General features: G+C 32.0%; 3 protein-coding genes across 4 annotated transcripts; 1 reads left to right on the top strand and 2 right to left on the bottom strand.

Annotated features, from left to right (window-relative positions):
• Positions 1-3,903: 3,903 nt before the first annotated feature.
• Positions 3,904-7,539, bottom strand: LOC105634198 (NADH-ubiquinone oxidoreductase B18 subunit). The gene is made up of 2 exons (XM_012217018.4): positions 7,048-7,539; positions 3,904-4,075 (listed from the first exon to the last, which is right to left on the bottom strand). Exon 1 carries the CDS (start codon positions 7,399-7,401, stop codon positions 7,093-7,095), a length of 309 nt encoding a protein of 102 aa, XP_012072408.1. The 5' UTR covers positions 7,402-7,539; the 3' UTR covers positions 3,904-4,075; positions 7,048-7,092.
• A 967-nt stretch (positions 7,540-8,506) lies between these two features.
• Positions 8,507-9,827, top strand: ATA1 (TAPETUM 1). Of its 2 annotated transcripts, XM_020679324.3 has the most exons (3): positions 8,510-8,559; positions 8,660-8,820; positions 8,920-9,827. In XM_020679324.3, exons 1-3 carry the CDS (start codon positions 8,525-8,527, stop codon positions 9,453-9,455), a joined length of 732 nt encoding a protein of 243 aa, XP_020534983.3. In that variant the 5' UTR covers positions 8,510-8,524; the 3' UTR covers positions 9,456-9,827. The 2 variants fall into 2 exon arrangements, with proteins under 2 accessions (XP_012072407.1, XP_020534983.3); XM_012217017.4 differs by having other exon boundaries at positions 8,507-8,559; positions 8,660-9,827.
• Positions 9,828-11,050: 1,223 nt separating this feature from the next.
• Positions 11,051-14,962, bottom strand: LOC105634196 (eukaryotic translation initiation factor 3 subunit I). Its single transcript, XM_012217016.4, has 8 exons — positions 14,692-14,962; positions 14,353-14,568; positions 13,411-13,538; positions 12,541-12,660; positions 12,326-12,415; positions 11,880-11,966; positions 11,706-11,785; positions 11,051-11,321 (listed from the first exon to the last, which is right to left on the bottom strand). The coding sequence occupies exons 1-8, from the start codon at positions 14,873-14,875 to the stop codon at positions 11,246-11,248; spliced, it is 981 nt and encodes a 326-aa protein (XP_012072406.1). The 5' UTR covers positions 14,876-14,962; the 3' UTR covers positions 11,051-11,245.
• Positions 14,963-16,035: the final 1,073 nt, after the last annotated feature.

Below are 16,035 nucleotides of genomic sequence, written 5' to 3'. Positions count from 1 at the left end.
TATAACATAACAACACTTTTATTTTTTCATAACTGAATAAATCCTCAATAGTATTTTAGATCCATCAATTAATTGCATTCATTATATCTGTCAAGTCTTCATGAACTAATCATATCAACTGACTTCAAATATTTCATATTCAATCATTTAATAAGTCTGATTCTTATCTCCAAATATATACACCAAAATAATTTATAATTACATACTTCAATTATATTAAAAAAAATATTAAACATACATAGTAATTTTTCCGAACCAAAATAATATTTATTCTCGGACCGATGATACTATTCACAAACCGGTTACTTACTATTTCAGACACAGAAAAATGGGGCGGTATATATCTTTAAAGAACATAGAAAGTAGAAAATTAATAATTTTTTATCAAAATCATGAAATTTCAATTTTAATAATACATGCATACAGCAACAGAGCTAGCCTAAAAAACAAAGAGGGCCAAAAATAAAAAAAATAAAAATTTAGAAAGCCAAATTAAAAAAAAATGATTACCTCCTATCCCCTCTTCTGTCAATGTATTATTAATATTATTTAATAAGAAAATTCAGTTTGGAAATTATCTGAAAAATACTCATTAATCATATGTTTTGGGTATGCATAAGTTGGTTTCTTTCTGTTTTTTCAAAGGTTGGACAGGAATGGGAAAATTATATATTAACAGAAAGGAAAGTGGAATTGTGGACTGGTTGAGCAATGGATTAATTAAAGTTAATAATAAAATAAAGATTGCACATTCTCAATTGAATTCAGATTAATCCAGGGAATATATGAATGGTGATTGAAGAAGCAGGACCCACCATTTCTTGACTTTTGATCCTCAAAGATTGGAATTAGGTGTTTCAATATTACAACCTCAATTTTGTAATATGTGTCTTTTTTCTTTTTTTTTTTTTCCCTGTCCTGATCGCATTTTTCTTGTCTTGGATCATGCACGTAAATAAAACTGCTACGCGAAATGCATTATTAGCTGACAAGCCACCATTAGCACTTCAACATTTATCATTCCTATGCCATTTTATCTATTTATATTATTTGACTCAATGTTCACATTTGGTGCCACTTCTTGATTGAATAAATTCAAACATTTCAAAAAAAAAAAAAAAAAGAAAAAGAAAATCTCACATATGATTATTATCAATATGGGATTAATAATATACATTTGAATCAATAGGAGCAAATTGCATTATCAGATGAATTTTATTTATAAAGTCAGAAGTTTAAAATTTAAAGTCGTCAAACTTTATTTGAATATCACTCTAATTTAAGGGTATGGCACGTATAAAAACTATACGTTAAGCGTATGGCACGTATAAAAACCATACGTATAAATGGGTAGATAAAATATACAAGAAGAATTCACCTTTCTCATACTTCAATTCCAAATTTCTTATCAGTGCTTTGTCGTGTCCCTTACTCGTATACAATATTCTAAGTGGTTTACTCCTCCTTTATCACTCACCAATTCTTGAACCTTTTTCTTCCAATAAAATATTATTTTCATGGGAAATCAAGAATAATTATTCTATAAGTTTCAAAAGCAAACTATATTTATATAATATAAACACATATACATACCTTAAACACCAAAATTAATTAATTAATTAACTAATATTATACATAAATAGTCAAGCTAATGCTTAATTGCTTAGCAATTAATATTATTCAAAAAGACAAGAAATGGAAAATATTATAAATTATCGATACTAGCAGTAGTGTTTTTGTAGTGAAGGTTTATATCCATATAAATATATATTTTGTAGCTTCTTATTATAATAACCTAACAAGGATCAACCAAGACGAAGACAGTTGAACAAAATGGAAGAAAGTCATATAATTATATTTAATAATTTTGTTAGAATTAATTATGCTCTAATCATGTTTATTCCCACGTCCACATGGGTTTTTATATTATAATAGTTTGATTTTTGTGAGTGTGTGAAAATTGAATTATTCCATTTTGACTCAAAGATTGAATTCAAAAATGTTCTTTAGCCAAAAATGTTATTTAACCTTTACAAGTTTGCTTTAATAAAGTGTGGAAATGGAAAAGGAAAGAAAGTGAGCAAAGGGCACCAACTACTGCGGATTAGCGTGAAAGGCACGTGCAAATTTTGTCTCTTCTATGAGTTAGGTGTGAAAAGTTTGAAATAATTAGATAGAGGAATACCTAAAGCCCATCACCTTGTAAAACTGTCAACTTTTGTAGTCTATTGTTTAGAATTTTTAAATTATGTGAATTTATTTCACACTTTAGGTTTTAGATGGAAGAATTTATAAATTCTCATAATCTCAAAAATATAATAATAGTTTTATATTTAGAACATGAATATGAACTTAAGATTTTTTTTTTTTTAATTATTGTTCATAGAGTCAATAATAATCGAAATAACCAACACATGGATTTAAATTTTATTTTTTTTATTAATTTGATTCTTACGTGGATTTGAATTTGAGATTTCATAGCTCTAAGATCAACTATAACTTCATGGAGTCAATTTATTAATTCTTCAAAACTTACATATATACTGAAATAAACCAATTAAATGTGGTCTGGTTATTTCTGCACTAATCCGAGGAGCGAGGGATTTTAGGTTCGAGTTTTCTCACTAATAATATATTAGTCCATATCAGATTTTACTTCATGTTTAATCTAGAAATAATTTATCTTGAAAGGGAAAAAGAACACCAGCGTAGCAAAAAATAACGATTGCTATGGAATTAACCAGGAGAATAAGAAGAAACCTTATCCATATCTTCAATGCCTACGTTCACATGACTCAAGATATTGAATGATTTTGCCATTAACGAAGAATTGAGAAATTGCATAGAATTGCCTAGTTTTATTTATTTATTTATTTTTATCTATCAAAAGGTCAAGGAGAAGAAATTAGTGTCTTGAAGAAATTAATATTACAAATCCAATCATACAGCGGACCAGAATTTTGCAGTGGAATACGCATGGGTCAAGAACAATAATTGAAAATGGGAAGCCAAAAAAAAAGGCCCAAACGAAAGTAATTTTAATAAAAAAAAATTTTGTTACTTAATGATCCGATCACATTATAATACTAAATTACAGGTACAAATTTCGCAAGTAACAGCTGCGATTACTGATCTGGGAGAGTGGACTTACCACGTGGATGCTGCTGTTTTTTCTAATATACGATTGGTCGGTATGGAGGCCATTTTTGAAGATAATGAAGGATACTTTTTGTGCGCTATTTCAAGCTTCTACGAAGGTAAACCCTCTCCACTTATGGTAAAAGGTTTGACCCTGCGATTCACTTTACAGTTTATAGCTAGGCATATTCAAGGTGCAGGTACTATTCTAATAGAGTATTTTTAATATTCTTTCGTCAAAAATTAGAGATATGAGTGAATTGAGTATAGTTATTTCTGATTGTATTTTGTTATTAGCCTCCATTCCACTAGTCAAAGTTCATTGGATTCGAAGACAAGATAATATAGATGCTCATCGTCCTATCGTTTTAATCGTGTTCATATTTGGGACTCAGTGCCAGACTGTTTGATGATTATTTTTCCTTGAGATAATATATGATAATTCTTCTCTTTCAAAAAAAAAAAAAAAAAACTAAATTACAGGTCTAGCAATAGCATACTATGATTTCATATTTAATACGCTATAACGAAATATAATGGATTGCATTTTTAACGTAAACACTAAATTACAAATGCATTTGATTTTATGAATGAAACACAGACTACATATCATCAATGGATCAGAAAGGGAGCCAGGCTCCTAGACAGATGTTGAAGAAGCTACTGCACATGCCATTAATTACTGTTTGAACATAGCCATAGTGATATTATTAGTCATGTCCACATTCATATCTTATAAAAGGATGCTAAAAAAGAAAAAAGGAATTTCAATGCCAGTAAGGAATTTATTCCATAAACTTGAACAATGTTTCACAACTGACAAATGAGCAAGAAAGTATGAGGAGTCTGTTACATCATGCGCCTCTTAATAAACAGTCCCAAACAACTTCCCACCAAAAGTGGCCACATCCATCCATTAGAAGATCCATTTTGAAAGCTGCATGTTAGAAATTTGCATCAATGTCAGGCCACAACACAGAGCAAAGTAAAACATTCAGTACAAAGTAAAAGCAAGCAACAAAAACTGCATTATGAACTACTATTAGATGCAACAATTATCTTTCTAATCCATATCAACAGCTAAACTAGCAACACATTCATTATTGCTGCCATTAATTTTCCGTTTTACCCATCGCCGATTGTCATTAAGGTGCTTGCACACATCTTTCAGCAGATGTGTCCCAAGTGTATAACCATTTCCATTATTGTGCAAAGAAGGTTCTGCCATAGATTATGCCTTCACCTGTGTTATAAACAAATTTCCATTTAACTACTATATTACAGCAATTGACACTAAGCAACAATCAACTGCATCTGCTGAAGTTTGAGCTACAAGGTGTAATCTCACATGCATGCACACACACAGTCGCCATTCCAAAACATTTCAATAGTTGAATAATTTACAAAGATAAGTATTCAAAATTCAAAATGATTTTTAAAATGTAAGGACATTGAGTGCAGATGTCAAATATGACAAATGAATATATTGGACTTATTCACTTTCAGTTGGACATTAGAAATATTCAATTCCAGGTAAGTTAATATTGTTCTGAGTTTAATTTCTCCATTAAATGAAGTACAAATGAACAAACAACTCAAATTAATTATTTTTTTTGTACCCATTTCATATTAGACTGCTCTATTAATATACAGGGAAGACAAAATGGCCTTTGACTTAAACTTGGGAGTCCCCATAAGCATGGTTACTAGAACTTTGGAAATTGAAGCAGCTTGTCACATGGTTGTTAAAGCAATTAGATAAATAAGCTCTTTAAAAGGAAGGGTGCATGTTTCACACTATAGGGATTAGAAGAGGGGGACAGAGGATTCTGAATTGCTGGTCATAACATTCTTGAACTAAATTTACACAACAAATTTTGATCCAAAATTCAAATTGATAGGTACATAGGTGCAATTATATCATAGAAATAGTGCCTGAAACTTCACATCTCGACACCAAAACACTGCCTTCACCTGCATGCAAATGAAAATAGGGAGGCACTTCCTTTGAAAAGCATATGCATGTGTTCATTTTTGGGAAAAATGCAATCAAAAACATGCTGAGCAAAAAAAGTGTTTAAACAAGACAAATGTTTTTCCATGCCAAATATACAAAAATTAACAATTCCCTATATTTTTGTTTACTGGAAAATAGTGTGAAGTTACGTTTTGAAGAAATAAGACAAAGGACCAGCTAAACGCAAAACTTGGGCAGTCCTCATTATTTAAAAATAGAAAAATGCAGAAATGAACCATCAATGATCCCCTTTGGTCCAGTCTCTTAATGAGAAGCAAATGGAACATAGAAAGGGGAAGGAATACAAAGAGATTGTATAATCATATTGTTTTAATGATGAGAAGTGGATGGGATTAAATTGGTAAAAAATAGATGGGAATCTTTAAGGTAATGTGCCTGGCTAAAAATTACCATACCCAATAGCTTGTGACTGTTTTAGTATATTCAACCTACTGGAAAAGATACTAGCAAGAGAGTCCTGAAGAAAATCATAAAATGCTGAGTAAAATTTTCTCATTAGTTCTCAACTGCAAATGAAACAAGGAAGCTCAGAATAGTTAAAAAATTCTTTCTTCTTCTGTTTTTGGTTGGGTTTCAGAGACACACATTAGAATGGATGCCAGTGGTTCAAGTCTAAAGTTAGTGGTATGAAATGCGATATAGTTCTCATCCAGAATTTATACAAGCAATTAAATGCTCTTTTTGCTAATCCTTCCCTTTGTAGTTTCTTGCAAGAAAAAGGCACCCCTTTTCAATATTTACATCAACCACCTGGATTTTAGTAATTACTAACCACTTCCTAATCCGAAAGGTGGGTTTCTCAATAAGAAGGAAGATAGCTCCCACCATAATTTATTTTTTATGTTTCAAAAACTTATGCAATAGAATAAATTATCCTGAGCATTCCCAAAAAACATATAATAACTTTGAACTAGCTGATCTACATTAGCAATCCAATCATGTGACGTACTACATTAAAACCTGGACTCCTTTCATATTATTATTCATTATCAGCAGGAGAAATTTAACCATTTGAGCTTCACTTTAGAACCAACCAAAATCACAATCGATCAGCTATCAAGTAATCGACTAGGGAAAAAAGAACAGACTCCAAAAGTTACTTACAAATTAATATGGACCAAAAATCCTAAATTACTAACAACCACCAGAAGTTCAGTATTTGATCAAAAATAGTTTGAATCTCTTCTGAATGGATATCTAGATGATCGTATACCAAGAGATATATAAGTTTCCCAAGACTGAGATTTTCGTCAAGCCCTAATTGCACTATACCGTCAAACAACTAAAGGACCAAAAAGAAACAACCTCTAAATTTTGCGAAGATAATTTCAATCAAAGGTAGTTCTATTACCATACACCAAAATCGATTTGTAAACAGAACAAAACAGAGGAGCTTCAAACATTTCACGCTGCAAGATAGAGTAAATATATCCATGATTCATAAATTAAGATCCACAAAGAGAACATTAGAAATTCAAGCAATACGCTAATCAACCAATAACCCCTCTAAGAATATCCAGCAGCAGAATCCCAAACAATAAAAGGGCAAATGTTAAACACGCTGCACAACTAATGGTTTCCAAATCCAATAAACCACAAAAAGAATCATATTCATGGAAAATTTAGTTAATTAAACAATTAAAAAATCCTAAACATCAAATTCTCAATCAAAACCTAGACCAAGCAAGACCTGAAATTCAGAAAAACTATAATTAAAGAACAAATCTTTAATTAAACGGACTGCCTAAAATCCAATAACATCAAAACCTAACCCACCATCCAAAAATCCCCAAATTTTCAACAACCCATCAAAGATCGCACAGAACCAGAAAAACAAACATAAGACCAAAATCTAAGAAAAAAATACTTACCACAAAAGAAACAAAGGAAAGATAAAAACTTGTTGCTTTTTGCAGCTAGGCATTGGCAGTTTTAGGGATGAGAGGAATAGACCCTCCCTGTTTCTGGGCTTGTTTGAGCTTAGCCTCCTCTTCGCGGATCTTTTGCATCTGAAGCATTCTCTCCATGAGAAGCTCGTACTCACACTTCTCGTAAGAGTGGCGTTCGTTTTCGCATTTCCATGGGAGATAAAACTCGGCCTGGCGGCACTTGTTGAGTGGGATCAGAAGGTGAGCGCATTGGTCTCTGTACGGGATAGGGACCTTTGCCTCCACCATCTCTGCTTGTGTTGCTATCATTGGCTTTGATGATCCTTGGACTTCCATAATCGATTGCCTCCGCAAATCCTTTTTGGTTTCAAAGACAATTTCGCAGCTCTGGCCTCAGTCTCTAATCCCTCTATATGCTAATTGATTGTGGTTTTTGGGTTATTGGTTGCTATTGGGCGTGTTCTAAATGATTAAGCTTTTGGTTTTATGGCTTTTATGTCGCGGTGTTCTAGCTTACATTTCTATGGTCATTTGGTGTATTTTCCCATTTTCCATATTTGTTATATAATTAACACAAATAAATAAATTTATTTTAATTTTTTCAAATAATTTATTTCTATTTTTTGAAAAAAAAAATTGTATCAGATTGCTCTAAGTTATTCTTTGGACATTAAAAGAGTCAAATTTCCTTCTCATTTATTAAGCTTAGTGAACTGAATTTAAACCTATTTATCAAGCTCATTTATTAATAAAAAATAAATCAAGTTAAAGTAAAAATTATTTTCAACTATAAATTTATATGAGCCTAGTTAGAATTTGGTTTTCAAGCTTAAATTTAAGCTCATATGTTTAAACCGAATTTAAGCTCAAATATACATTTTGAGCTGATTTTAAGTTCAATATAGCTCGGCTCAAATTCTACTTATTCTCGGATTAAGTCCAAGCCATAATAAACCTACTCATACTATAATCTCGAGTTATTTTGTTTCTCTATAGGAATTCTTATTGCTTATTTTTCTTTGATTTTTCAGAAAAAAAAAGTAATTCATTTTTATTTTTAATTTTTCAACTTTATCAGGTGAATTTTATCTTCAGGTACTGTCACTCTTTTGCCATTGATGGTTGATCTCTCTATTTCTAATTATCAACAAAATATAATTTTATTTGATTCAGGATAAAATAATCAGAGAGTATTAGATCATGCACAATTAGAAAGAAAATAAAACTTAAATAGATACATAATTTCATGTAAACTGCTAGCTTATAGTTAGCAGGTTGTTATAATGAATGAAAAGAGCATGTAAGAGTAAATTAAAAGCCTCTCCAGGAGCACCACTTTGCTTCTTTCAAGATTAGTTAAACCTTTAATATATTATTTAACTACCCTTATTTGCATATATAAACACCCTTCAGTTTCTAACATACATTCTAAAAAATAGCAATGGAGACACAGATTCATATGCATGAAGATGTCCAGGGGCAATCAACAAAGAGGTTTGTTCCTCTAGTTATCTCCATAACCTTGCTTTATAGAACTTAATTAGTTGAAATTTAATTAATTAATCTTCACAAGATGATTGGATTCCATTGCTAGGTTGAGGGGCAAAGTTGCTGTTATAACTGGCGGAGCAAGAGGGATTGGGGCGGCGACAGCAAAAACATTTGCAGAAAATGGGGCTAGTGTTGTTATTGCTGATATCCTCGACGAATTGGGTGGCAGTTTAGCTGATTCAATAGGAGGAAAATATATTCATTGTAATGTCGTTAATGAAGCTGATGTAGAAGCAGCTATTAATCTTGCATTGGCTTGGAAAGGCAAAATAGATATCATGTTCAATAATGCTGGTATTGCAGGTCCTGGTGGAAGCATAACCAATCTCGATATGCAGCAAGTAAAAAACTTATTCTCAGTTAATGTGGGTGGAATTTTTCACGGGATCAAGCACGCTGCGGCAGCTATGATCAAAGCTCGAACTGAGGGTTGCATCATATGTACTTCGAGCTCTGCAGCTATAATGGGAGGATTAGGGTCACATCCCTACACATCGTCGAAAGAGGCTATCCTTGGATTGATGAAGAGCAGTGCTTGTGAGTTAGGCGTGTATGGAATTCGAGTTAATTGCATTTCGCCTCATGGGGTTCCTTCGGATATGCTTGTTAATGCGTATAGAAGGATACTGGGGAAAGAGGACATGCAGCCTGAAGAAGTGAGCAAGATTGTGGGGGAAAGTGGAAGTCTTTTGCGGGGGAAATGTGCGAGTGTAGAAGATGTAGCTCAGGCTGCATTGTTTCTTGCCAGTGAAGAATCCAGGTTCATAACAGCACATAATCTTGTCATCGATGGAGGTTATACCTCTGCTAATAGTAACATGTCTTTCATTTACCAATAATCAGATGGAACACAAAAATAGCATATAATGATTAAAAAAACAAACAGAAGTTAGAGCAATGCTCGACTTCTAGGACAATATATCTTCTGTACAAAATTTATCACTTTCACCCTCTCTCTACACTAGCATAAGCTCCATAACCTCCATTATCACGGCCAACTAGTTGGATAGTTTAACTTGTTAATATCTGATTTGTTCACTGTCTTTCTTCCCCGACTAACCTGTACTTTTCTTCTCATCGTCCCTTCTTCAACGCATCCTTCTTGTTCAACAACAGTGAAATCATCCATGACAGTGTGATTGTGGAGGTGTCACTGCCCCCTGCAATCAAATTCTACACATGAAATAAAGTTCAATTAGTGTATTGCTCAACTAATGTTAATAATTATATATATAAGAACAAAACTCACCAGACAAGGCAGTTTTGTTGATCCTGTCAGAAGCATAACCTTGTCTTCAACAACGGTGTAAAAAGAGACGGTGAAAAAAAAAGAGAGTCGGGTTGGAGAAATTAAACCCTAGGTAATTTTGGGTAAAAGAAGGGCATATGAGTAATTTTCTTATGCGGACTAATGTCCTTTAGCCATGTCAACAAATTTTACCTTCCCATGCAAATGGCATTTTCAGCGAGCCAAATTGAGCTAATAGACATTGTAAAAATTTGGTGTATAAGACTCGAGATTTCTGCTAATATTATCAGTCACGAATAATGTATAAGACCAATAAAATTATAACTTCAATGGGCATTGCCAAAATATAAAATTATGGATTTAACAATGCAGGTAGATAAGAAAGCTCATAAATGAAGATTTCATACACAAAAATACAATTTACAAAATACAAACTCTTCCATCGCATTCATTTTATCAATTTCAAACAATTCCAGTATATAAACTAAAAGATACGAGCTTTCAGAAAATTACAGCTGATGATATTTTAGAATATTACAAAATCACATGCACATAAAACCGAATTAACTTGAAACTGAGACTTATTGCAAAATATAATAGAAATCTTTTACAACAAGAGATTCTTCAATTCTAATAAAGTTGTAGATCCGAAAAATTTAAAGAAACAATTAGCTTCATCAAGGAAACATCTCCATATCCAAGTATTGTAATATAAGAAGTACTCTCGAGATTTCTACTCGTATTATCGATCATGAATAGTTTATATGACCCCACAAAATTATAATTTCAAAAAATTATAATTTCAATTGGAATGCCAAAATATAATATTTTATGATCTAATGATGCAGGTAGACAATGAACTTCGCAAATTTAGATTTTAGCATGATAACACAAAAATACAAGCACAAAAAATTGCAGACCCTTCCCTCATATTCATTTTATCATATTTCCAATCGATTTGATCATATTAAACACAAAAATACGAGATTTTAAGATAACCCTAAGAAAATTCTATCATGTAATCAAGTCACAGCCGATGATATTTTAGAATATTATAAAACCACATGCACATAACACCCCATTAACATGAAGTTGACTTTTGTAAAATATAAGAAAATTTTTTTATAACAAGAGATTATTCATTTCTAATAAAGTTGTAGATTCAAATATACTCGGTCTAAAAAATTAAAAAAACAATTAGCTTCATTATCTAAGTATTGTACTAAAATAAGGACTCTCTAAACAATTGGTGTTACAAAGTATTTTGTCACACTAAGCTCCTTCAACATACAAAAACCAAAATCCCTTTCCATCTCTCTCCAAAGTTGATTCTTTTCCTCCTTCTGATACATAGTTATCTAATACACATGTCTGCCAAATTTAAATCTTAATGTTGAAGTAATCTGGATCGAAATGATGTAACCTCACGTACCCATCTTCACCTCCGCTTGAGAAGCTGCAAAACCAGAAGCACAATATACAAGTCATACAACATTTAAGCTAACTGAAATGGTTCAACATCAACATCTCCGGTTAATGTATGTTTATTAAGAACTTTATAACAATAATTCTCTCTCTCGGTATATATCATAGTAGTTTAGTTCGTGTTTTAGTTTTACATGTATTCTTGTGGATACAGAAACTATAGAATGGAAAATAAAATGTATTAACAGTTTGGTTTTATAGTTCAGTTTTAGAAAACCCTATTTCAGGCATAGATCATGGCTAACATTTGAAACATGGAGGGGGAAAAAATGAAATCTCAATGATGACACTCCGACCCTGAAATTGAACAAACTAATTTTCGAAGTATATAACATACAAAAAGAGGAAAGCATACCTTTTCCCATCAGGGTTGAAAGCCAAAGCATTTATAGGTCCAAAATGACCTTTCACGCCTCCAATTTCTTCTTGAAGAATCTAAACATGGAAATGCAAAGAAAATGCATTCAAAAGATTGCCCAGTCATAAACCTAGAAAGCATAAAGAAACATCACCAGCATGCAAAGTTAACCTTGTCATAGAATTTGGCTTCGAATTTCCCAGCACGGTGATCAGTGGTAGTCACAGCTGAAGCATCCTGACCACCTCCAAGCACAACCTGTAGCAGAAAAAGGAAATTATGCTCGAGCAAGATTGTGTGAAACAGAAAAGATATAGTTATCAAAATTTATAAGTCAACACCAATTTAATCATTAAAATAAGCCATCAATCAGTAAAACACAAGTGGATCCAGTAAAAGAAACCTGTTAGAAATTGTCTACTCTGAAACCTTTGCACCAATTGGAAATAATTGAAATCAGGGTATACATCAATTTTTATGCTTTTCATAGACAGTGGTTTTGACCAAACAAAACTGTGGTTACACTTTAACGAAACACCAGTATAACTAAGTTTTGGCCAATACCATTGTATTTTAGCTGCCTTGACCACTAAGACAAATAATCCATCTACACTTACATGATCAAGAAGTGGAGACATAGTAACAGCATTGACTGGACGTTCTGTCACATAGGTCTTGATAAGAGTCAACGTTCTGATGTCCCATAGCTAAAAGTTGCAGAAAACTAGTTAATATAAGAGCGAGGTAAACTTCAATTTACAAAGAGAAATACCAGGAAGGACAAGAAGAAAATTCATAAGTCCAAAAAGATATAAAATAATTGAACATCTACCTTTGCAGATTTATCTAGAGAACCAGTAACAAAGTGTGAACCATCAGAAGATTTTGTAAGTGATGTTATCGTCTTCTTATGCCCAACTTCTTTATCTGACTCTTTCAAAAGCTTTCCAGTCTGCAAGATTGACAGGAGATTACAACTTCAAACTTAACTTCAGATGAAGCAGCAAGAACTCATTAATGAAGATCAAAATCTTGAGACAAATGCAAATGAAACTTCCAAACCAGGAGAATACTCACAAGGGCCATTGCACAGACATGCAAATGTACATGCACAATGACACAACAAATTTTCCAATGCTCCATATAAGCATCATACAAATTGCTTCTTATGAAAAGAACTAGGTGATTTGGAACACAAGAAGCTCCCAAAAGAGCCAGCCAAAAGATCATACATTCAAAATCATGCTCTAAGATTGTCATATGGCTAGTTTGAGCCATCCATAATATATTTGAATTAGATTCAAGTCATATTTTATGTTCATTTGGGATTGAAAGCAATTAGATTATTTTCAATTGAATAAAATTTAATTTTAGAGATGGTATTTGGAAATTGAGGTTTATAGGCATGAGCAGAATTTCATTATAAGTGAGTGTCATCAATATATTTCTTTCTTTTTTTGCAACCATAAAATTTGAGATCCAAATTCATTGCATGGAACATCAGAAACCTTGCAATCCATTCACCAATTACACTCAACATACATAACGTGCATCATTTTTGCCTCTTCTAAACCAGGTCTGTAAAAATAATCCACCAAAAAAATAAATTAAAAAGACATTTCCTGGAGCTGTCCTAAATATTTGGGAGTATCTTAGTCATGGTTCACTGCTAAAGCAACTACACAAGTAAACAGATAGTTACCTCAGAATCCCATATGCGAATTACAGCATCCTCTCCAGCACTTATAATGGTCCTGTTCAAAGGTCCCCAAACAGCTCTGTTAATTCTTCCCTGGGGACCCTTGAGAATCAGTACAGATTCGCCAGTCTCTAAAATATGATATATTTACAAATTTAGATAAGCATAACACTATAAACAACGACCTCCTAGTATAAACAACAAAGAACTGAGATGAGTCATATGGACATCCAAACATTAGTAAACAATTCAGCATCTACATTAACACAAACTTATAAATTCATTAATATATAAGCGGGTTAGTGCCTGATGCATGCAAGTTGGTGTAGAACAAAAAGAAACTATTTTAAATAAGGATGGCCTCAGTTATGGAACTAAAAGATTTAAATAATAACTAATGTTATTCCCCAGCCTTGATATTCCAGAATAATAATTCTACTCCCTATTCTTACTACCTCTTCAAACTAAAATTAAATAATTATTTCCCAAATTCTAAAATGCTCTTGCAAAATCACTTCTAAACATTCTATCAAGAAAACAACAGAACTTCAACTGCATCCAAACAATGAACAATAACAACTTCAAATAATTTATTGCCCACAAAATGAATATGAACTAAAGCCAGAAAGAACTTGGTATTGTTACATGTAACAGCCCAACTGCCTCAGCATGAGGACCAAAATCAGAAGCCAATATGTTTACCACAGATCATGAGCTCTCAGTTGAAGTTTTTATAAGATTGGATTAAGCACAAAGTTATCGCCCCATTGATATGTATACAATTTATGCAGCAACGAGAGAGAACAAAACTCCCCATCGTCCTGCTTGAATAGTTATTAGGGTCGTACACTAGTAAATCTTTACTGAAGATAAGAACAATATAACTTTCATGTAAAATAAAAACAGCAATTGAAGCATATACATAACCATATAAAAACAACTTACGGTCAGCAGGATCTCTTGCAATGCGTTTTACATGAATAGCAGAAGGTAATTCCATAAATGGATCAGTGGTAATAACAGCAAGTTTATCGCCAACTGAAAAATCCACAGCTCTAGCAGGCGAATCAAAGTTGAAAGAGTACAATTGAGTCCCTGTTTGAACATTCCAGAGCTTGGCTGTCTGGTCCGCACTCCCAGTTATTAAGCGCATTGAATCTCCTAAATATTCAAAAAATTACACAAAATAAATAATTTACCCGATTGAAGAAACATATTTCATATCGAAAAAAAATATCAATCAATCTAAAACGATATATATAGCAGAGAAGAAAGGGAACTTACTTGAGACATCGCAGCACCAAACGGCGCCATTGTGACCGCGGTAAGTACCCAAACGCTCGCCGTTGTCGGCGAACCAAACGGTGGGAGTGTGGTCCTTGGCGCAGGAGAACAAGAGATCCCCTTCTCTGTTATACTTCAAAAATGTTAAGGGCCTTTCGTGCCCTTTCATCAAAATTGGTCTCATCTTTGCTAATGTTGATCTGCTCCTGCTACGATAAGTTTTTGAGTTAGGGTTTAGAGGAGCAGGGCAGATTCGAAGAGTTTTCTATCTTTTGTTAGGATAATATATATATTGTAGGCTCTTGGCGGTTAGGCTGAGAGTGGGCTGTTGGGTCTATTAGACAGGCCATATCTGGCCCAAGTCTATTCGTTTATTTATGAAGTTATGTTTTTTTTTTTTCCTTCACATATAATTTTTACATTTCAATTTATAATTTAGTCTCCATTTAAACTTATTTTCTAAAAGGTATTTTGATTTTAAGAAAAATTAATCAATAAAAATTAAGTCATATTGGAAAAAAAAAAACTTTCTTTTTAGAGAAAAATATTTTCCAAACTTCTACAAACTTATTTTAAAAAAAATTAAATATTTAAATCAAAATTATTATAAAAAAAATACATATCTAAATATACACCTAACAGCCGATCACGCACAACTACCACGAACTATCATTTTCATATATTTTTATCATATTCAATAATAAATTTTTGAAAATAAAAATTTTTTTAATTCAAAATGTTTTTTTAGTCTTAAAATTAAACTTTCATAAGTTGAACTAATTTTCAAAATTATTATATATATCAAAAGGGTGTGGGAGAATTACTGTTGCCATAACAGTATTTTTCCCATTATGCCCTTTTATTATCCTGCCATTTAAAAATAATAAAAAAAAACAACAAAACAGCATAGACCTACGCCTGCAAAAACGCTACTGCATAACAGTACTTTTACACTTAGACCTTTTATTTTTATTTAATTACATCTTTTATACTGTAATATTTTTTTTAACCCTTTTGTTGTTCTTTGATTAAATTCTTGCCACTATAGTACTTTTCTCCCTTATTCCTTTTCTAGTTTTTAATTAGATTTCCATCCAATAATTTGCGAATTTGTTAAATTAATTTTTTTAATTTATATAAATAAAGCTTAATATAAGTTTTAAATTGCATTTTTTGAATGCATAATTATAAATTAGTTGAATAGTTTATTTTGTAATATATATAATTGATGTACCAATTGTTTATAATAAAAAATTATTAAAGGTTAACTTCCGTTTATTGATTTAATTTATTTTCATACTTTTTATTTTTTTAACTCGATTAATCATTAATTTATTTTCATAC

Source organism: Jatropha curcas, chromosome 11 (genome assembly GCF_041381405.1).
Source record: "Jatropha curcas cultivar XTBG-Jc1 chromosome 11, XTBG_Jcur_1.0, whole genome shotgun sequence".
NCBI lineage: Eukaryota > Viridiplantae > Streptophyta > Magnoliopsida > Malpighiales > Euphorbiaceae > Jatropha > Jatropha curcas.
This window is presented reverse-complemented; position numbering and strand designations above follow the sequence as displayed.